Source organism: Xiphophorus maculatus, chromosome 18 (assembly GCF_002775205.1).
Source record: "Xiphophorus maculatus strain JP 163 A chromosome 18, X_maculatus-5.0-male, whole genome shotgun sequence".
Taxonomy (NCBI): domain Eukaryota; kingdom Metazoa; phylum Chordata; class Actinopteri; order Cyprinodontiformes; family Poeciliidae; genus Xiphophorus; species Xiphophorus maculatus.
In genome coordinates, this window is record NC_036460.1 from 8,406,662 (window position 1) to 8,429,872 (window position 23,211).

General features: G+C 36.2%; 2 protein-coding genes across 7 annotated transcripts in view; both read left to right on the forward strand.

Annotated features, from left to right (window-relative positions):
* The window catches only part of LOC102226727 (short transient receptor potential channel 4-like), a 33,223-nt gene extending 27,114 nt beyond the window's left edge, over window positions 1–6,109 (forward strand). For 3 of the 4 annotated variants that reach the window (XM_023351826.1, XM_023351825.1, XM_014475724.2), the window contains exons 4-11: window positions 1,490–1,841; window positions 2,127–2,266; window positions 2,381–2,694; window positions 2,802–2,997; window positions 3,086–3,280; window positions 3,488–3,529; window positions 3,625–3,714; window positions 4,135–6,109. In XM_023351826.1, coding sequence (XP_023207594.1) covers window positions 1,490–1,841; window positions 2,127–2,266; window positions 2,381–2,694; window positions 2,802–2,997; window positions 3,086–3,280; window positions 3,488–3,529; window positions 3,625–3,714; window positions 4,135–4,668 — 1,863 coding nt within the window. In that variant the 3' untranslated portion in view covers window positions 4,669–6,109. Of the gene's footprint in view, window positions 1–1,489; window positions 1,842–2,126; window positions 2,267–2,380; window positions 2,695–2,801; window positions 2,998–3,085; window positions 3,281–3,417; window positions 3,530–3,624; window positions 3,715–4,134 lie in introns of those variants that run through there. The other variant, XR_002754371.1, reaches the window with a different exon arrangement.
* A 976-nt stretch (window positions 6,110–7,085) lies between these two features.
* LOC102226467 (periostin-like) lies at window positions 7,086–22,948 on the forward strand. Of its 3 annotated transcripts, none has more exons than XM_014475728.2 (22): window positions 7,086–7,254; window positions 7,668–7,766; window positions 10,585–10,649; window positions 10,802–10,959; window positions 11,043–11,207; window positions 11,307–11,453; window positions 11,539–11,680; window positions 16,653–16,865; window positions 17,000–17,134; window positions 17,736–17,884; window positions 18,036–18,172; window positions 18,358–18,488; window positions 18,604–18,734; window positions 19,007–19,109; window positions 19,238–19,305; window positions 19,480–19,525; window positions 19,620–19,649; window positions 20,685–20,786; window positions 20,867–20,914; window positions 21,084–21,161; window positions 21,250–21,276; window positions 22,285–22,948. In XM_014475728.2, exons 1-22 carry the CDS (start codon window positions 7,136–7,138, stop codon window positions 22,311–22,313), a joined length of 2,322 nt encoding a protein of 773 aa, XP_014331214.1. In that variant the 5' UTR covers window positions 7,086–7,135; the 3' UTR covers window positions 22,314–22,948. The 3 variants fall into 3 exon arrangements, with proteins under 3 accessions (XP_014331214.1, XP_023207595.1, XP_023207597.1); XM_023351827.1 differs by having other exon boundaries at window positions 21,250–21,272; XM_023351829.1 differs by lacking the exon at window positions 21,250–21,276.
* Window positions 22,949–23,211: the final 263 nt, after the last annotated feature.

The window sequence follows — 23,211 nt, forward strand, 5'->3', positions numbered from 1 at the left end:
AAAACAGTTGAAAAATATCAGATTCACCCTCAATTTCATGCTTTATTTCATGAGGATACTGGTTTCCTAATGGAACCATTGACTAACATGTAATAGTTTTGCGGGTGACAGTTAAATTGAACGAAACAGACTGTATGGGATCTATTTGACTACAATGTTGCTAAAATGAAATTAACATCAATTACTGTCTGCGAGTGTTCATCAAATATTTATATCAAATCTCAGTAGACTGGGGGATAAGTGTAGGAAACAGACTTGAGATTCAATTTGGATTCCAGTTACAGCAATCAATTGTTGCATTTCTTAAACTGAATAACTGTTTAAAATATAGGCTGTTAGATATTTCAGAAAATTATTATTGTTTTATTAAGGCTGGTAAGGACCCCATCCTTCTGAATTAAGACCATCCTGTAGTCTCCTTGTTACCGTCTTTGGGAAATTTGGAAAGCATTAAAGTGATAGAAATCATGATGCTGATATGTTTGAAGTTGTGACCAAATAGATTTTCACTTACTGGTTTCCATCCTACCACATTGCATTGTTAAAAATGTCACAAGGATATTTCTTTGACCTTGTGATCAGTTTCTTTTAAGCTTCTCCTTTCCTGTTAAGGACAAAATCATGCCAGTCTTTCATCAGTTTATCAAATGTATAACAGCTGAAGGAGGTTTCAACAGAAAACTCTGAACCACTTAACCTGTCGTTGTGCTCTGTAATTGTAATCCACCACAGTATTTATAAGGATAAGTCGGCATGAATGGCTAAAAATTAGGACACAAAATTTAGATTGTATTATTCACTTATTGTGAGTCAATGCCTCAGAAGCTCCGAAACGTTGTAATGCGTTTTTTTATGAGTAAGACTAAATACTGCAATTTGTAGACAGCTTCTCCTCCCCTCAGCTCCAATATTGATGCTGAGATGTTGTCTTTGAAATAACAGCCTGAAAAACTGAAACCTTCCTATAGTTTCCCAGCAATCAGCACAGCTGAGGTTCGGTGGTAGTGTATTATTTGTGTGCTCTTCTCCCTACCAAGTCCTGATCCATTGGGCAGTCAGAACCCAAATTCTCTATGACATGAAACGGTGAGCCAACTGCGCTCCTCAAAAACCCTGCATCCATGTTGTATTCAGAGGTGTTGCAGCTTCAAGCCATTGTGAACGGGGCCTAAAACTGCATCATTTTCCCAAAGCCATTTTTACACATTTTAAACATTTGCTGTGGGGCTGCAACTAATGATTAGTTTAGTAATTGATTAATTTGTCGGTCATTTTGATGATTAATCAATGTTTTTGAGTCTGTATTCAGTTAATTGATTGACTAAATTAGCTAACGATTATTTTCAATAATTGATTCATCACGATTAATCATTTCAACCATATTTAACTGTTGTATTTTAACAAGCAAATAGATTTAAAAGATAGAAAGAGGTTGAGCCTATTTTAGATTTTAGTCTTTTACCTTTTCTTCTGTCTCTCTTTTCCTCAGTTTGTTGCTCAACCCAACTGCCAGCAGCTTCTTGCGTCTCGGTGGTACGATGAGTTCCCAGGCTGGAGGAGGCGTCACTGGGCAGTGAAGCTCATCACCTGTGCTTTCATTGGCCTCCTCTTTCCATTGCTTTCTGTCTTCTACCTGTTATTCCCAACGACTCGCTATGGCCAATTCATCCGCAAACCTTTCATCAAGTTTATCTGCCACACTTCTTCCTACTTGACCTTCCTCATCCTGCTCTTCTTGGCCTCACAGCATATCGACTCTGGTGACCCAGAATGCCGGGCTGCCTACTTCCAGGGTCCAGCGCCCACCACTGTGGAATGGCTTATCCTGCCATGGGTGATTGGTAACAATACATGCCACCTGTTGTTCATCATATGTATCTGTTGTTGAACATATTTAATCTGTAATAAGTAATTTTATTGAACATTGTAACTTTAGCCACTGTAACTACTGTACAGTAGCTAAAGTTACTACAGATGATTACATGTAGATGTGTGTAAAGATGTGTATAAAAAAATTATAGCAAATTTTAGCTTTTTTTTTTTACCATTTATTGTCCCAGGTGACCATATCTAATGACCAATAATGTGATAATCCCAGTTTACCCCTGCTACTTGTTTTATCCAAGGTTTCGTATGGGCTGAGATCAAACAAATGTGGGAAGGTGGTTTAAAGAACTACATGGATGATTGGTGGAACATAATGGACTTCATAATGAACTCCTTGTATCTTGCAACTATTTCTCTAAAAATTGTTGCATATACAAAGGTAATTTGCAGCCTTAAGTCTAGATGAGCTTAGTTGTGGATTTTACATTGACTATACAGAGATAATGCAAACTGATGTCTAATAAAATGTTTATTTATTTTTATTTTTTAACAGTACAGAGGATACAAAACGAGAGACAGCTGGGAAATGTTGCACCCCACGTTGATAGCAGAGGCCTTGTTTGCCATTGCTAACATCTTCAGCACCTTACGTCTGATCAGTCTTTTCACTGCCAACTCACACTTGGGTCCTTTACAGATTTCACTTGGCCGAATGCTTCTGGACATCCTCAAATTTCTGTTTATCTACTGTCTCGTGCTTTTGGCTTTTGCAAATGGCCTTAACCAGCTCTATTATTACTATGCAACAGAGGGTGAAAAGAACTGCACCGGTATTCGATGTCAAACCCAAAATAATGCCTTTTCAACGTAAGTCAAGTCATTATTTACCACTGATATTTCTAACAATCAGAAATATGTTTCAACATACCTGTTACAGTATTTTTTAAATACATTACTGGTTGTTCTCTTCTCAGGTTGTTTGAAACACTCCAATCATTATTCTGGTCTGTGTTTGGCTTGATTTCTCTCTATGTGACCAACGTAAAAGCGAACCATACAATTACCAAATTTGTTGGCTCTACTATGTTCGGCACCTACAATATAATCTCCCTGGTGGTGCTTCTGAACATGCTAATTGCAATGATGAACAATTCCTACCAGCACATTGCGGTAAGTCCTATAGATAAGCCATTTGTTTTTAATAGGCTTAACATTAGCTTATTACTTAAAATTTCAATTATTTTCTTGTTTTTTCCAGGATCATGCAGACATAGAATGGAAATTTGCACGGACAAAATTATGGATGAGCTATTTTGAAGAGGGCGGGACTTTACCATCTCCGTTCAATATAATCCCGAGTCCAAAATCTGTGTTTTATCTACTTAGGTGGATAAAAACAAATGTGTTCAAGAAACCAGGCAAAAAATCGATGCACACATTTGAGACATTAGGGGTAAGGAGTTTCAAGATGTTTACTCTGATGAGTTTTCAGTGCCTCAACACTTTGCTCCAAAAGAGCTTGGCATAAATTTAATAAGCTAATAGCTATTTCAAAGTGAATCATAAGAGCTTCTTTTTTTTTTTTGAAAGGGCGTGTAAAGAAAATGTATCAGCAGTAGACGGGGATAATATGCTGCTTTTGCTTATCCTTTAATCACAGGTGCGGGCAGCAGAAAATGTCAGATTAAACCATGAATATCAGGTTTGTTGTCAAACAAGTACCATACTATTACATTTTAGTTTTGATCTTAGATGAATAAGAGTATGAGTTTATCTAAAATCTAGTTTGCATTTTAGGCGGTACTGAAGAACCTTGTGAAGCGATATGTTGCTGCAATGATCAGAGATGCCAAAACCGAGGAAGGGTTGACAGAGGAAAACTTTAAGGTATGTATGATCGTAATCTAATCGTTGATTTTCTTAAAGTGTGTAAAGCTATTTGTATTGCTGTACATGCAACTACATCAAGAGTACATTTATATCAAGTTTATACTAAACCATTTGAGCTCAGTTTAGCTACACGACCTATAATTTTCTTCATTTTTCTAAGTTTCCTTCTCAAAGAAAATTCAAAGTATATTGTTATTCTGAGCAGTGTCTAGTATGAACCATGTTAATCTGATTTTCAGGGAGGACTCCACTATAAACTGCATTTACATTATTTGCTACCTTCATCCTTAAATACTGGCAAACTGTTTGACTCCTTTTTTCACAGAATAAATAACACCATCGATTGCTATGGTCTTGAACTGGTTTATAACTTTTGCTGCTCTTTGTTTATTTTTTATTTTTTACTTTAATGAATAGGAGCTTAAGCAAGATATCTCCAGCTTCCGCTATGAAGTTTTGGGAATGATGAAGAGTAAACCTCACAGCGGGGGAACAAGTCCAGTTGCAAGCACAACATTGGCTTATCCTGGAAATTCCTTCAAATATTGTCGTAAACCTGCTGCCAGTGAGCGTAAAAAAGTGTCACACATGTTGGAGGCAAAGTCCCCCACAATACTTCAAAATAAAGCTGCCAACACAACCAACTCTCTGGGCTCAGATTATCAAAATAATTGTTCTGTTGTTGTGTGGAGTGCAGAAAAGACTGAGATTGAAATATCAAAAGATCAGTCAAAGGGTGAGTGCTCTCCGAAACAGGAGCAAACGTCCTTTCTGAAATGTGATGAAACAAGTTCCTTGTTTGTGGCATCTGGCAGGCAAGACAAAGCTCTGAGTGGTAAAGCAGATGTGGAAGTCTCACAGAATATCAACACAGAAACTCAGGAAATAGGATTTTCTTGTACCGTCCTTTCTAAGGAAGTGACAAATGGTCCAAAAAAAATGCAAAACTGAGTCTGCAAGAAAGTAAAATAAGGAACACACAGTAAAATCATTATTTACTTAATCTTCATATTTTAAAAAATAGCTTGTGAAAGACAATAGCTATACTACCATACTGCGCTTATACGTTCAATCAGTTATAAAAGACCCGGTAAGAAATCCTCTTTACGAACGACATGATTGCTCACTTGCTGCTCAGGAAAGTGAGTTTTCAGCAGGTATGCTATGCTATTTAGCTCTTACTTTGAACATCTGTTTGGCTGTTACAAAAAATAGACTGTCTCTACCTACACAAATAGTCATACACTTGAAAATTGTTATTTTTGATTCTATGTAATTGTGCAAAAAAATCTGAATCTAATTTCATTTAGAAAGTTAACACTAATTATATATTCCCCTAGTCTACTATTTAATCTAATGTATTGTTTAATTTTGTCGTTACCTCAGAATATCACAGAGCCTTGAAAATTAGAGGCTTCCTGTACTTCACATTCATATCCCCAATGATGGTAAAGCTGTGAAATGGAACAATCTTAAGAGTGTTGTTAAAGAAGAGAACATGTGTGCAAAGATTTGAGATTGGTTTCAGGATCTGCTTTCTAAAGATCTGTGTTTTATATCTTGTGGGCTAATGAGCTTTGACAACTTTTACTATGAAACATTATAAATACTCACTAATAAAATAAAGCAAAATGTCATGGTCTTCTGAGTTGCCTTTATTTGAAAATGTGGGGTGTTAAAAAAACATCAGAGGACAGTTTGTTGTTAAACAGTTGTACATATTTTAAGTTTTAACATAGCTGAATGTTTTTCACTTATTCAAGCTTGTGCTCACTGGCCAGGGTAAATAATGTAAGAATTGATGCATTATCATTGTTCACAACTCGCATTAGCATATTCATGGTATCCAACTATTATGGCCTGAATGAAGAAGAAGTCAGGATTTAAAACTTATTCTGATGTATAATTTGATTTAACTTAATTAGGAGCTTTAGTGTTATATGTAGGTCGCCAGACATGAAGTATCCTCTGTGCTAGATATGAATATGTTTTAATAATGACTGTTTACAATGGCTAAAAATGAAGTAATGCCATTTTTACACATAACATAACATTATACAAATTCATCATACAAAAGACACGTGTGTGTGTATTTTTATTTTTTTGAGTAACACGGTAGAAAATGAGCAAATTAATCTGTCAAAAGCAGTCCCCATAAAACTAATCAAAATGACTGGTCTTACTAACACAGCTGATTGAAGACCACCTTATCTTTTACACGCAGTGCTGAAACTAGGTTCAGGTCTTTGGTACAAAAGCAACAGTTGAGTGGGATGTTTAAAATGGCAAGGCTATAACGCTATGTAAACCTTTTTTGTATGCTACATTGTTCTCTGACATAGTTTTGACTTACTAGATTATGAGTTGCCATCTGCCACTTTAATGCCTCATAAAGTTCAATATATGCTATTAAATATGCAACCAGGCGCTACCAGACATCAATTTCTCAACCAATTTGGGATTTTACATATCTGAGCTGTTTCACAGACAGTCATTTCCTAAGTTTTGATGTATCAAAACAGATGTACTTAAGACATCATTTGTTCACACAAAAAAAGAGTAATGTTTTTACCCTGCTTTGTAAATGTGCCATGGCTGCTTTTGGCTTTACAAGACTCTGTCTTTTACAGTGGAAATTCTGATGAGCAGAATGATCTGGAATTGATCTAGAATGGTCAGCTAGGATCATTAAAAATGTTTTTATTTGCTACAATAAAAAATAATAGAGTTTTGGCAGAGACCCTCAGCATAGCACCACACATCTAAATTTGATCAAAGTAATTAAATAAATCTGTAATTGATATTCTCTCTGAATATTCTGGCAGGAGGAAAAACACTAGAATTCTGTGCAAAACTAATGTGTCCAAACTCTGTTCTGCCACTAGGGGGAACAAACTGCATTCTGAAGTATATGCATTTCAGCTTAGAGGTGTTTCTCCAAACGGTATGTAAAGTGTTTGGGGTTTTCCCCCTTCATTGCTTTTTGCTTCCCTCACAAATTACATTTTAATAGACTAAGTAAATGCAAAATCTTAATTCCAAGTAAAATAACTGCTAAAAAGTATTTGGTTTGTGGGCTTTTACACCTTTAAAGCGTTGATTTGGATTTTGAAAAGTTTACAAATGTTAGTTCTAAATGAAAAAAAGAACATCTGCACTTTGGATTTTTAGATAACTTTTCTCCACAAATACCATCATTCCTTTACAAACAATGTTACAAATAATAATTTGTAGACCGCAATGAAAAGTTTTTAGTGCCAAACAGGAGAAATATTACATTTGGAGAGGTTTGTGTTGCTCATGCATGTCAGAAATCCAACCATCCTCCTAGAGAGGAGGGTGAGACTTGGGCTATATAAACTCCAGTTAGGACTGTGTTCCTTTTACTCTGGGCTAGAGGGGAGTTCAGGAATCAAGAATGAAGCTCCTCTTTGTGGCTGCCTTTGCACTCTTTGTGCTCTCTACCTTTGATCATGCTGACTCCTCAGCTTATGACAAAATAGTTACCCACAGCCGCATTAGGGCAAGAAAAGAAGGGTAAGTCGAACAACAAAGATTTTTTTTTTATGTTTAAATTTTGCTTGTTTGCAATGATAACTTAAGATACCTACATTTTTCACTGCACATGCATGAATCTTTAGTTTTTGAGGGCAGTGCATTTATGTTTGTTTCTCAAGAAAATTTACTTTCTTACAATTTATTTTCATATACTGTAAAAGAATGTCATTTTATTTAAAAAAATGTAAGCTCATAATTGTTATTGCATCAATGTTTATAGCTGAAAAGACACTGATGTTTGTTTTACCTACTATATCTTATGTATTCATACTTGAAAGTTTGACATAGAGCAGTCTCTTTTTTTCTCCATATTCTAAAAGAATAATTTGGATTTAAAAGCAATTTTTACTCTTATTAATCCTTGTCACATTTTTTCCAACAAATTTCACCAGACCCAATGTCTGTGCACTTCAGCAAGTTATGGGGACAAAGAAGAAATACTTCAGTACTTGTCGTAATTGGTACCACGGGTCAATCTGCGGAAAGAAAGCGTAAGTTGGTTATCCTGATAAAAGAAATGACATTCAAGTTTAGGAAATAAAGTTACCTGCTCTGTTTCTGAAAACATGCTTGCCATTTCCTCTTGCTCTCCCATCTTCTCCTGTTTCATCTTCAGTAGTTTTCATGGAAACCTGGATGTCTTCACAGTAACAGATCATAACATCTGTTATGTTACTTTTAGTTGCACTGGTTTGTAGAATGAAAAACACATTTATAGAAGCAGTCCTAAAACCTTTCGTCTCAAAGACAATTCTATTTGATCCCATAAACTTCGATGGGGGTTTAATAATGTTACAAGCCCGGTGGTCGCTGGGTGCCACAGCGGTGAACCACTGATTCCAGGATATGATGTGGCTGCAGAATAGAGACTGCATTCATGAATGGAAACCCATCAAGCGGCGTCATTAAAACCTATTTTTTTGTTAGCAGTCCTGCTGGCTCAGCACATTGCAGCTTAAACATAAATCTAAGCCATGCCATGTCTTGGTGGGTCTTAAGAGTCTTTTTCTCCCTTGTTACCAAACATATCATTTAAAGTTGGTAGCTGTTCTTAACAGAGGCGGTCCTAACATAAATGGCACCCTGGGTGAGCCCCTCCTTCTGGCAACCCCCACAGATCCAATCCTTTAACAAAGCCCACCTTGCAAAGAAAAGGAAAACTCACCCATATAAAACCCCACATTTACTAGAGTATATTAATTTAAGTGGAAACTTTTGGAAGAAAACATACACTGACTAATGTGAGAAAGTAGAGACTCAAACAATTAAGCACATTTTTTTATGTTTTTTTTTTGCCAACATACTTAAATCTGAATTTAAACCATTACTTATTCGAAAAATATTGTTTCAGTCATGTCCTGGTCTGGCCCAAATTATTTAAATAGAGAACCACAAAGTTTGTTGAAAGTGGAATAAAATTGAATACAATAGAATGTATAAGAAAATTTGGCAAAGCCCAACATTTTAACAAAAGTAGCTTTTCCATGAGATTAAATAAATGTTTACACCAACTGTGCATCAAGACTCCTGCTGTCTGGACAGCAGAAGTCCAGACAGTAAGGTTTAAATTGTTCTTTTCATATCGTTCCAACTGGGTTTAATCTCTTGTAGGCTGCAAAAGTATTTGTTCTTTTCCCATTGGGAACATTTGTGCTTTCAAAGTGAGTCTGATTCCAAGAAAACTTTACTACCAAGCTCTTTGACAGACTATGGTGTATTACATTACAATACTAACACATACATTAAAGAGGGGAAACTTTACAATAAAGTTATCACGATTTGAAGTGGTGCAATATTTTTCTAAAGATGCTGATGGTCAAAAGTTTCCAGGCCCGCTGCCAGGCACAGTCCCTTTGTGTGGGAAAGCAATATAACAAGTTTTGCTGACTCTGCCCCATCGGGGCTTGTATGAGCTCATCCCCGTCCCTGCAACTCCATTCAACCTTGGTTTAAATACAGATGTTATATACATGCAGTTGGCCATGACCTAGAAGCAGTGGTTTTTGCATGGTTTAAAATATTTGCAGTGGATTAAGCAGTGTGCCTCAATAATCTCCATGCCTATAAACTCTGAGCTATTTGATCGTTATGTATTTAATAAAATTATATTAGCGGGCAGCATTTCAGACATTTATTACATGTTGTTTTTATGTTTATTCGTTCATTTTTTGAACATTGCATACCGTGAGAGTAGCACTGCTATTTAATACTAGTTCTAGACGTCCACTACAACTGGAGAACACATGTGGAGCTTTAATGGTATGCACATTTTAAACAACTTCCTGAAAGAAAACTCCTAATTTTGAACAATTGATGTCTCCAATTAAATTCTGTTGAATCATTGCTGAATCATGAATATTTTTGATCCAATTGCAAGTGGTTCATTTTTAAAACATAAAAGCCTAACGTTGTTCTTAGTATTTGTCATGATAACTATGGACACCCTAATCACGTCAAGCTGAAGTTGGGTAAAGATCATATTCTCTCACAATAAACCTAAGAAATCTCTTCTAATGACCTCCTCCGCCATCCCTAGAAGCATGTGGTATTGCTTATCTTTAATAGCTGCATCCGGAGAGCTCATTTCTTCAGGGTCCTTTTATTGTTGAATAACTGGGAGTTATTTGGGGTAACATGTACTGTACATCATCACATAGTAGCTTTACTGTAGGTGGAGTCAGAGTTGCAGTTTCGACATGACTGATCGCGTTGGTGTAAATCACGTATTTGTCTCACAGCTGCACATTAAGTTTTACAGTTCTCTTCGGATTGCAGTGTCAGGCAAAATGAGTGGAATAAACAAATTATCCGTTGTTTCTTTGGCAGAGTTAGGGTCTTTTTTAAAACATTATATTATTTTTACAGCTTATAATGAATCATGTTTATGCTTCCAAGTACTTTTTATTGGCAAAAATGCCAACATGTCTAAGGTTAGTCGAATGTCAAGAAAAGTTCAAAATAAACGGTTATCTTCAAAGAAAAGGGCTTGGCAAAAAAAAATAATAATAATAATAATCGACTACTGAAATGGTAGCAGTATCCTTAAGGCACCATTTCCCTGAGGTTTTGGCTCAGACTTCTGGATCGCACTGTGTTGAGATTATCCAGGAGATAATGAGTTACATCTTCAAACACAGAAGAATCCTCTTAAAGACAGACAACCTAATCCAAAACAGACAACTCATTACAAATTTCAAAATTGTTATATAACTTAGTAAAAAAAAAAAAAAAAGGTAATTGCAAGCATTATTTTAAAGAATGTGAAATACACATGGTTTAGACTTGAATGCTTGTCTGTGTTCTCTGCAGGACTGTGCTGTATGAATGCTGTCCAGGATATATCAAGCTTGAAGGCATGCAAGGCTGTCCTGCAGGTATAGGACTAACTGGGTGGATAAAAGTTAGATGAAGGTCCTTAATCCATTTGGAGAATAGATGTGAATTAATTTTGATCTCACACTCAATTAATTGGGAGTAATTTTGCAACTTTTAATTGTCCTTTCAAAAAAGTACATTTGTTTTTTAGTTGCTCCAATTGACCACGTGTATGGGAGTCTGGCTCTTGTTCAGGCTACTTCAACCCAAAATTATGCGGACATTTCTAAGCTAAGACCTGAGATTGAGGGACCAGGATCTTTCACTTTTTTTGCTCCAAGCAATGACGCCTGGGGGCTGTTGGATGAGGTGAGTCAGGACAAAACCAAAAGTTCTTTAACTTGTTGTTCCTTGTGTCGCATTTTGACCACTTTGTTTTTCTCATCTTACAGACAATAAGGAATGCACTGGTCAGCAACGTCAACATTGAACTCTTCAATGCTCTGCACTACCACATGGTCAACAAACGCCTCCTAACCAAAGATCTAAAGAATGGATTGAAATTGACCTCTATGTACAATGACCTTGGTCTCTATATTAACCATTATTCCAATGGGGTGAGTATTGCTATGTAGTACATGTTGCAGTATTACGACATAGTCTTGCATTGGAACAGATTGTCTGGGGTTTACTGAGAAAATTTATATTGTTCACAGGTGGTTACTGTAAACTGTGCTAGGATTATCTATGGTAACCAGGTTGCAACCAATGGAGTTGTTCATGTCATTGATCGTGTCATCACTAGTGTTGGAAGCACTATCCAGGATTATATTGAGGTCGAGGAAGATTTAACAAAGCTAGCTGTAAGTGTGCACATTATACATATTTTCTACTTTTTTTATGTTGAAGCTTTTAAATCATAATGCTATTTCTGAAACCACTTGTTAGGAAGTAGCTCAGACTGCTGGACTGCTGGAAAAACTGGGTCAGCCAGGATTCTACACTCTCTTTGCTCCTACCAACAATGCCTTTGACAAGATTGGTGGCGATACCATGGAAAGACTTTTAAATGACAAAGATGTCCTGAGAGGTAAATCCAACAATTGTAAATGAAACAAGCAAAACAGCATAATTTAATGGAAAGGATGGTTTTCAAAAAAGGAATTTTAAATCTTGAATTTGATCAATTCAAATAAGGAAAACCACTTTGGTTCTGTGATATGCATACAGTTCTCTGAGGTTTACAAAAAACCATTATTGGCATGCATGTCATTAATTAAAGTTTTGGTGATTCAATACAATACTTATTGTTCCAACTGAGATAAATTTACTTTCTGTAACCATTAATACGATTCTGGCAGATAAATGTTTAAATTAATTTAGGCATTCCACCAACATTGTTGTGTTACAAACGTGAAAAGTTAGAAAAATTCAGAGGCACATGAACAGGCATCATAATTTGGAAATAATAGCGTGTTAGGCCAATGGGTAGGTGTAGGGATGGAGCAAATGTTGCACACCTTCTCACATCCAGTTCAATGAGTCAACTATAAACCTAGCTTAATCCGTCTTTACTATCACTGTTACTGGTGTATGAAAAACCCTTTAAAACAAAACAAGCGCTTAGCCTCGTGGGGGGGCAAGTAAAGCCTGCTGGCCTGCTAGGCTTACAATACACTGGGGAAATCCCAAGCTCTAAATGTGACTGTTTTATTTCCAAAACCACTTTTTTTATATGTGTTTTGGATCATTTGTTGTGTCCAACAGTTAGGCATCTGACAAAACCTGTCACCCTCAATTTGAAGAAAACAGGCAAATGTTCTCCAATAAAAAAAAACAAGAAAACACCCACCAAGGCTTTGCCCTATCATAAATTGGAGACTATTTTACCATAACTGTCACTATGCACTGTGACAGCACTGAAATATCAACATACACATAAGCAAGAAGAAGCTATCCAAGATCAACAGCTTACCTGAATATTAACCTGCCCACATGGACAAGTCAATTGCATCCCATGGGAAAGTTTTATGATCAGTGGTTAAAAAGTTCAAACATTTTGATGTTTGTCTCTACAATAACAAGAGATACCAATGAACGAGTTGCAATTAGCTTTTCAGACCCATCCATCCATCTCGTAACCCTTATCCTTAGTGAGGTCGGAAGGGGTGCCTATCTCCAACTAACGTTCTGGGCGAGAGGCAGGGTACAGGTCTCCAGTCTGTTGCAGGGCAACACAGAGACAGACAAGGGACAAACAACCACACACACACTCACCTAGGGAGAATTTAGAGAAACCAATTAACTTAACAGTCATGTTTTTGGACTGTGGGAGGAAGCCGGAGTACCCGGAGAGAACCCACGCATGCACAGGGAGAACATGCAAACTCCGTGCAGAAAGACCCCGAGAATCGAACCCAGGGCTTTCTTGCTGCAAGGCAACAGTGCTACCAACTGCGCCATTATGCAGCCCGCCTTTCAGACCAATTATCCCAGTTCATCTATTTATGGATGCTTACAGTAACATTGTGCTGAGGGTCTAGTTTGCTTCCTTGCTTCTTCATCACGTTGGTCTATTAATATTTTTTGCAGTTTAACACGCAAAACCTTTAACAAGTTTTGCTTGTTAAAACTTAAAAATTGTCCCAAACTCAAATTAAAACTGGTTTTGGAATAGATAAATTAAGGAAACAATGGATTAGCCCCATAAATCACCCAACTGAGAATTGACTGATTTTCCTTAAAAGCTAAGTCCAAGCAAGGGAACAATCCAATTTAAATAACTCTGCCAAAATAAGTTGGTTAAATACTCACCAGCACTTTGGCAGAATCTGGTTTATTTCTTCAAAAAGTCTTTAGTTTTTGGTCAAATTGTATTTTGCAAAAGGACATTTTACCAAATATTGGTGAAAGTGTATACCCACCAACCTTGGATGAGCTGAGGGCAATATGGAAATGTTGTTCTCTCAGTGAGACGCTGTGATATAGAACAGATGACATTCCTTTTAGAATCTAAAAGGAAGGTTTATTCTTCTGTGTAATGAACATTCTCCATATGCAATACTTCATATCAAATTAATTATCACTGAGTAACTGCCATAGATAATCCTTCGATTCAGTACATCACAGAGGCCATATCTCTTAAACCCAACAAGATTTTTTTTAACATGCTCCATTTAACATTATGAATTTTATCAAATTACAAAATCTATTCACATATGGCTTTTAATTGTCTAAACTCTTTTTAGTTAGTGCTTCAACCTAAATACCTTGTCCCTTTTCCTCAGACCTTTTGTATTTTTAACTATCAAAATAAAATACATAATTTAACTAGTTTATTAGCTTTTGCAACTTTTATTCTGCACAAATAAAATGTACTTTATTATTTAAACATCTTAGCTTCTAACTGTATTCATTGTTTTTAAAAAACAGTATTTCATCTCTCACACAAAAAACTACTTTTTATCTACCAAACTGAAAAGGGTGTAATGCTCCTTTAATTCTGTCTGTTTCCCAAATTTCTCACATAGGCAGCCATTACTTACTGACTGAATGCCATAACAATATTGTCTCTCTGGTTTTTTAAATAACCCACGAAAAAAGGGTCAATTTTACAAAAAGAAGAGACCAAAATAATGTCCTTTGTGAGAGAACCGTTTCAGAATATGCAAAACACTATTCAAAGTGAACTCAAGAATCCCTTAGTTTCCCCTTAGCTAGCTCACACAAAAGTCCCCTAGCATTAGTATTAAGTAGCCTCCAGGAACAGATCCTGTTTTCTTCACAATACTAATAAAAACTGAATAACGTGACTCACTAGTTGACGCTAAATTCCACAAGCTCTTCCAAGGTATATGTTCATCAAAATACATTTTGATATAGAAAAGATGACACACACACGTTGAGCTTCCTTTAGCATCTAACAGGAAGGTTTATTCTTCTTCTATGTACCCAACCTTGTCTATTAGTGATGTGTCGGTCGCGAACGATCCGGCTCTAAGAGCCGGCTCTTTGAAGTGAACGATTGGAACCGGCTCCACAATGGGAGCCGTTTTAGGATCCTATTTGGGAGCCGGGTTTTTTTCTACAGTATATCGCTGTCTCTCCACCTCCCTGTCGTTGTGCTTGTGCTCTGCAAGTGCCAGAGCCGATAGTTTTTCCCCACATCGTTTTTTTTTTTTTTGTCCTGCGGTGCCTCGTTGTCTCTACGCCCCCTTCTCCCTCTCCTTGCGCGTTTTGCTCTTCTGCCAGTGCTAGAGCAGAGAGTTTTTTTCCCTCGGTCGGTCCACTGCCCTCATGTCAAACGTGTGCTCCACACATCTGACCAATCACACATAGTTTCAATTAATAATGTGGCGGGAAAACACTGAAAAAAAAGTTTATCTCCACTTTTTTTGTGGAAATGGCAGGCAATTGGCCAAGCTGTATAGCTTTCGTCGGCAGGTGTTTATGTACAGACACTCACTCAGCGGTCAAGAAGCATGACAGAAAGAAGGGGAGTCAGTGTGAGAACTGAATAGGTGAAAATAAATGAGTGACAGAAAACGGAGCAAGATTTGGACTCATTTTAATGCTACATCAAGCTCCAGGGCACTGTGCAGACTGTGCAAAGTCAGCATTTCCTATCGTGCAGGCTCGACAAACAACCTGCACAGCCACATGCGGACATCACACGCATCGGTATTGCTATAGCATTGTTAGGCAGCATTTTTACTCATCATAAGTGCTTAACAATGTCAATAATGAAACAAAATATTATAAAATTAGGTTTAAGCTATTAATTAATAATGTCAAAAATATATATGGGGAGCCGTTTGGGAGCCGAAAGAGCCGGCTCTCCACAGTAAGAAGAGCCATTAGAGCCGCATCTCGAAAAGGAGCCGAAAATCTCATCACTGTTGTCTATGCTGCCAACGCGACAGGCGCCCCCTAGCGGATGTATATGGAATTGCACCGAATAACTGAAATAATACTTTAATAATATTACAATGAGAAACTAAAGGTAGAATAAAATTATGTTGAGGATTCTATTTTTATACTTAGTGTTTTCATTACTTATAACAGCTTGTTCTCACCCCTCTATGTGTACATATTTGACCCAGTATGTTTTATGCTGTTTTGGACAATAGAACATCGAGAACAAATTCAAACTTATGCACCAAATTCTTGTTTAAAAATTATTGGATTTGATTGCCTTTTTCACTCATTCATTCCATAGTAAAAACATTATGCTGGTAATGAATGTTTAAAAACTTCTGATCAGAACGTCATGTAGCTATAAAGTCTCAAGAAATAAACTTTATCTCAAATTTAAATGCCTTGTATTTATTTTTTAGAAGTATTTATGGAGTTCTGTCAATGACAAAGTAAACACTATAGTAATTATAATATAAAGCTTTCAGATTAGGGTTCGAAACTTGTTTTCATTTTGGGCTATAGCAAAGTCATGGATGTCCTCAAAGGGCAGACAGAATGCATTGATAAAATACCATTAACAAACTGTTAAAATTTTAATAAATAGTTGTCTCTGCATCTTATTACTACTTCTTAAAACTAAATAATACTGAACATCAGATTGATGTAATTTGGAAGTATACAGATAACAACTGCTTTGATTTGATTGATGAAATAATATTTAAACAGAGAACCGTTATCTTGAAAACTCCATGTATGTGCATAGAGCAAAAAGTCCGTCTATACAAAGATATGGTAGGCCGGACTTGGCTTCTGGATCTTGAGTTTGACACATGTGCTTTATATGGTGAGCTGTTCAACATTTTTGGCATAAGATTTGTAAAGGCTCTGAGTAGCAGGAAGCAGATGTCCTAATGAGCATACTGAACTACTTGGCAAAATATCTCAACAACTCTCTTGCCCATTAGCTTTGCCAATGATATCAAATTGATTTTGAGTTAATTATAATTACAAAGACATCCAGTCAAAGGGTCCAAAAGGGTCTAAAGGTTTTTAAGGTGTTATCTGCTCAGCTTAACATGAATCTCCATCCATTCTATAAATGTCTTACTGCTTAAAGAAATAACAATTTCCAACTTTTTTTTCAGCTCTCTTGAATTTCCACCTCCTGGGCTCAGTCCAGTGCTCTGAGGCCATCATGGCAGGAACCTCTTATGAAACCCTGGAAGGAAACAACATTGAAATAGGTTGTGATGGAGACAGTTTAACAGTTAATGGCATTAAGATGGTACTCAAGAAGGACATTGTCACTACCAATGGTGTCATCCACCTTATTGACCAAGTGCTGATTCCAGACTCAGGTTAGCTCAACATTTCCCCTAATCTGCTTACTTTAGCACACTATATTTATTCCTATTTTGTCTATTTTTCATATTTCAGTTGTGTTTTAATTGTATTTGTTTATGTATTCATTTATTTATTTTTTGGTTTTAAGCTAAGCAAGTAATGGAACTGTTGGGAGGTTCACAGGCAACCTTTGGGGACATGATCACTGAGCTGGGCCTTTCCACTGAAATGAGAGCAGACGCTGAGTATACTTTGCTGGCTCCTTTCAATGCTGCCTTTACTGGTGAGTCACACACAGCTTGCTGTACCATGTATGGCATCTCTCTTCTGCAGTTCTTAAAGGTCTAAAGTGACAACTACTTCTTTAGCAGCAGTGTTTTCTTTCTTACATTCTTCCTCCAAGTTTGTTGTACATTTTTAGTTGTATATGGAGACATGTCCATAGAAATGTTTTTGAAGCGAGAGAATGTATAGTTCAGACACACAATATAGGACAGCAAACAGTGGAAGTAGTCAATTCTTTTTAATCAGAAAACGCTTTACAATGACTCTATTTTTAAAGATTTTAAAGACCTAAGATATACATACTTATATCATTCCAGGCAAAATGAGGTTTCTGTCAAAGACAATCTCTCAGTGAATCGAGTCTTCACCAGAAGTACACAAGCCTCTTTGAAATTAAAGCAAACAGACTAATTATTAGATTTTAAGGAAATCAAGTTAATTCAAAGCATAAATAAATGTGCAGGTTATTGTTACATGTCTTGACTACAGACCCATGACTTTAGTGAAAGATGTGGTGATGATTAACAAATTTAGCAAAGTATTACTTCCAATTGTGAATTGTATTTATTTACACAAGGGAAAATGTCTTTCAATTGTAGATGAAGTGATGTCCCTGGATCAAAGCGAGCTTAAGATCATCCTGGAGAATCACATCCTAAAGAAAAAGTTTGGTCTTGGACAACTGTATAATGGCCAGCAGCTGGAGACTATTGGAGGAAAGACCCTCAGGGTCTTCATTTACCGCACAGTGAGTCAACATCCCCAAAGTCCTCCCCAAAAATGAGAGCTTTAGACCACTAGACAAACACATCATTCCTTATGTCATACTTCCATTAATCACAGTATTTTAGAGAAACCTCATCAATCCTTTGGTTTAATCCTGCGGATTTTCTCTGCAGGCTGTGTGCATTGAGAATTCCTGCTTGATACGAGGCAGCAAAGAAGGGAGCAATGGAGCCCTTCATCTCATGAGGACTATGTTGATGCCTGCAGAAAAATCTATGTTCGAGATTCTGACTGAAAACGGAAATTTTAAGTAAGTCCTAGGCAATTTTGGTTAAAGTGGATTTTGGTGTTAAAATTAAGCATTTTACTCTATCACTTTTTATTTTCCGTTTAATTCACTAAGCACTCCTGGAAAAGAAAATAGTGCTGTCAGTGCAATTCATCAGCCCTCTGTGGTTTCTATAACAGCCAACTTTTTTCTTCTTTGTGCTGCAGGATCTTTTTGTCTCTAATGGAAGCAGCTGGGTTGATAGACCTGCTCAGACAAGAGGGAGGTTTTACTTTGTTTGCCCCCAGCGATAAGGCGTTTGCTGCTTTGACTGAAAGAGAGTTGAACATGTTGAAAGGTGCATCTGCTGTAATGACTTTACCATTTATTATACCTTCCTCCAGCACATATGTTGGCAGTGGAAAATTACATAAATCCCTCAACAAATAAGGTTTTGCCGTTGTTCATTTCAGGTGACAAAAATGCGCTCAAGACAATTCTTCTGTATCACTTAAGTAATGGCATCGTCATTGGAGGTGGTTTGGAGGGCGGCGTGACAAATCTGCTAAAATCTCTCCAGGGAAGCAATATTCAACTAAAACTTGTAGGTATTTAGCACTGAAAGATTTTACTAAAGAAAATTCAACCTTTATGCATAGTTTTAAGCACAGCATATCGTAATAGTGTTCTGAATATTTAGGACTTTTTTTTGTTGTTGTTGTTGTTCTGGAAATTGCCATATCTTCGAAAATCTCATTTTTAATTGTGATACCACAGCCAACAGCAAGCTATTGACTTACCGTGGAGATCAATGTTACTTTCTGTCAATCATACCACAATCTTCTCATTTATGTATGCTTCAAATGTTTGTCTCAGGTGAATAATGATGTGCAAGTGAATTCCTTGCTTCTCCCAGAAACCGATCAGATGGCCACAAATGGTGTTATTCATTTTGTCAACCAAATCTTATACCCTAAAGGTGAGAATTTTGTCTATTCAACTTTATTAACATTCCCTTCCATTAATTTATTTGTCACGGCATGCACATGTTTTTTTTTATTTTCTCCAAAAGCTTAATTGTGGTTAACAGCCGCTGCTGTCTTCCAGATATCCCTGTGGGGAATCAGGAACTCCTTTCAATACTCAAGAAGCTCATCACTTACATACAAGTCAAGGTGAATTAAGTTTTTATTAAAGCTTTAGTGTTTAAATAAGACAGTATGTTGGTTTTTGTAATGAAAACATATGCCTTGAAGCTTTATAATGCACCGGACCTCCTTACTTAATTTCTCTTAAGATTGATTGTTTTTATATTATTCTGATGTAACTATTGTATTATATTTTTACAGTTTGTTTCAGGATACAGATATCAAGAAATACCTCTTACATTTATGAGTGAGTAATAATATTTATATGTTATAGTACTATTTACATTTTAGAATTTTCAATATCTTTTTTAAATAAATATTCTCTTTCTTTCTTGTTTTAGAGAAGATCATCACACGTGTTGTCCATCAATGTAATTATGATTTAAAACCCTTTCATTATTATGTAATTCATTTTGTTTTACTGAATTTTGTTTAAGGAGAAACTGATAATGCAACTAGAAAGGAAAGTAATCTTTAATTCTAAAATATCTTTTATCCTTTTTAATGGCCATAATACTACATCTTAATTATCCAAGGCATTTACCAATACCGAGTCTCAGTCCTATACTTCAGAAAACTCTGACAAAATTATTTGGAAAGTATAGCTTTTGATTTTCTCATCAGTAATTTTGAAATGCTGCAGTTTGATTTATTTTTTTACTTACACAGCAACAGATATTTGGGCTTAAACAATCTTTCTTCGTGTTAGCCTAAATAAGCTCCTCCAACACAAGTTAGAGGAGCTAGCAGAATGAAAGTTAGCAGAATGAGAATGAATCACCTGAAATACTTGTATCTGTATTATTTGTTTCTAAATTTGACCTAACATGAACAGTGACTGCCTTTAATAAATTTATAACTTCTTCCTGCTAATATTTAGGATTTTTTTAACTTATGCAATTTGCTACAGTGGTAGGTTAAATTTTGTAAATTTACTCTCTGTTTTGATATGTCTTGTTGATACAGAAGTTCAGAACACAGGAAGATGAGACAAACTCTCTTATCATCAATGTCATTATGCAGGATTTAAAAAATTGCTAAAGAAAAGCTTGTGGTCCATAGCACAGGTTTTAAACCATGCCCATTGCAATGTGGACACATGTGTCAGTGTGTTTTTTTTTTTTTCTTGATTAAATCACTGACAGTATACATACAACAGATAGACGTAATCAAAAAACAGTCTTGAGTCATTGAGTGAATACGATCAAGACCTCTCTAAGTGTAAGCACATCACAATGCATGGATATTTAAAATGTTGTGGAAAGTTATCGCTAGGGACAATATGATAAGAATTTGTGATGCCAAAGTTTAGCTAAGGTAATAGTTCTGATACAATGTCATGGCACTCAGGCATAAATATATTTTCATCAAAGTTCATTTTAATGAAACAGTCTCTATTTTTGCAGCTCCTGAAGTGAAAAAAGTGACAAGGATTATTGACGGGTCCACCACTACAGTTACTAGGGTCATTGAACCTTCTGTCCGCAAACTCACCAGGGTTGTCCCAGGTAAAGACTTACCATTTGGTCATTCTTTCTAAAGTCTGACATGAGTCATCTTTCTGACGACTAATAAATTCTCCTTTCAGGCTTTCAATATTCTGCCAGTTCAGGCTCCACAAACATTGGCCTGGAAGGTAAATGGATGTAAAAGTAGATGTCCAAGGAAATTTATTGTAGTTTTTAGCCTTTATCTTTACAACATCATGATAGTTAGAAAGTAAAGGAGTGTGACTGATAAACATTAGATTTATGACTTGTTAAGTGATGTTTTACTCAAATAAAAATGTCTTTTTTTTCCAACAGGAGTTGACAGATCAAGAATTGTTACCTTTGAAGGGAACACAAACCTTGATGCCGAGCAACTTGCTGGAATGATCCAAAGTGAGTTTTATAATCCTGTATAACTCACTAACTCAGAAAATGTGTTATTTATTAATATGGAGTGTGTATGCTTGCTTCCCTTTCATAGGAAGACCTAATGCAAGAAGAGGTGTAGGTAAAATAAATAAAAATAATAAGGAAAAAAAAAAGATTGTACCCAATCTAAATGGAATCCCCAACATCATCTTTGAGCTAATGTTGACTGTAATGTCATGTCTGTTCCTGCATCTGTGTCACATGATTGTATTGCCCTGCATCATATATGTACTGTGTCCCATCAGTCCTTCTGGGTGTTATTTATGGAATGGTTTGGCTTTTTGAGAAATCAACTTAAAGTGCTTACGTTTTCCTTAAAATTACTTGGGAAAAATAATTTGTGCATGGTAAATGTGAAGCATAGAATAGAAAATAAAGCAAAACAACAATGTTTAGTTGTCTAGGAGCAGGCAGAATAACTTTTTGTATCACCCCAGGTTGTCTTGTAACTTCACTGGGAAAAAACAGTTAAAGCTAAACAGTAAGACCTACTGCAAAACCTTTTTTTTTTTGGTAGTTTACACAAATTGAATAAATACTAAATAAATTTGGGGTTTACTGGTAGGTGCTTTCTGATGTGCTCGCTGGCTGATTTCATCGCTTTCCAGTTCATGAGCTAAGTTAAGCCATCGGAGTACTGAATCACATTTTCCATGCAGATGCAGGGATCGTATCAGTCTTTTTCCCCCCTTTAAACTCAGTGAGGAAGCACATGAGCATATTTCCAAAAAAAGTCAAACAATTTCTAATGGCAGCTTTGGCTTCTTGCTTATTTCAACATGCTTGCCTGCACATTGCATACCTAAATGTTAAGCTGACATTTACTATGTCTGTGAAACTGCATTTTGTGCAACTTTTTTGTGAGGTCTGTCTGAGGGCCATAATTCATACAGGTTTTGAGGCTCTGCGGGGGCAGTCATACTTCCACCTTCTTGCTGTGCTGAGCTTGGTTCTGTCATGTGGAAAGAACTGAGATCAGACTATAAAGATTTCTGAGCTGTGACGCAATACTCGCTGTATTTCCTATTTAAGCAAAGACCAGTTCAAAGCAACGGACATTAATTTATTTTTCCATTTATTCTGTTAGGTGGCAACAGGAGGAGGGGAAGGAACTGAGAATGGTCGGATGAGGATATCTTCCTGGTGAAGTTAAGCATGGAGGCTGAAACTGGTGTTTTACAAACGATACATCTAGAGTGTTGTTTCCTGAATATATTGTGATAGCACTTGCTAAACATAACTGTTTTGATAAATTCTCAAATTTTAAGGTGCTTTATTTGTACATAGATTGAATTTTTAAATTCATTGTATGTTAGCAGTTAAAATTAACTGAAACGAGGAAGGTTATAGTAGTGAAAATCAAGTCAGTATATAGGGACAAAAATATTGTTTCTAACTTTTTTTTATTTTGATCAAGGTAAATGTTAGAGCAAGAGTGCTTAATGAGGTGCTTTGAGAAAAATCTCAGTATGAAAATGGCCTAAACTATTTTCTCTTACTTCACCTGCTATGTAACTTTAACATCTCTGACTTTAAGTGGCTTAAGGTTTCATGTACATTTGGTTAGTGGATTGTGTCATTTGTAATGATATGGATAAATCCAGGTATGCTCTTTCTTGTTTTCCAAAAATCCTACAATAAAGTGCTTCTGTTGAGGTAACTGCATTACCATAAAAAGTAATTTTTATTTCCTTGCACAGTTCCTCAATTTGTTTGTTAATGTTATATAAAAAAAATAGCTTAAATCTAAATATTATGTCTGTCATTTGTATTTGTAAGAGCAAGGTCCTCTAAAGTTTAAAAGCTTTCTGTTCACTGGACCAATTGTTCATTTATAGGTTTATGGGAGATTTCGCCCACCCGTTTATCTAAATATTACAAACAGATGTAACACAGGGTGAAGTAGAGCTCCAAGAAAGAATGCTTCTTGAGAGTGGTATGCTTTTCCATGAGGTCTAACATATAAAAATTACATTGAGAGCTAAATTTATGGGTTGAAAGGAACATACCTCTC

Bases quoted from the DNA above. Each gene is read 5' to 3' on its own strand.
- LOC102226467 (XM_023351827.1), top strand. From the start codon at position 7,136: ATGAAGCTCCTCTTTGTGGCTGCCTTTGCACTCTTTGTGCTCTCTACC. The intron at 10,960-11,042 runs GTGAGTCAGGAC...CTCATCTTACAG, and splicing joins CCTGGGGGCTGTTGGATGAG to ACAATAAGGAATGCACTGGT. The intron at 17,135-17,735 runs GTGAGTCACACA...TTTCAATTGTAG, and splicing joins TTTCAATGCTGCCTTTACTG to ATGAAGTGATGTCCCTGGAT.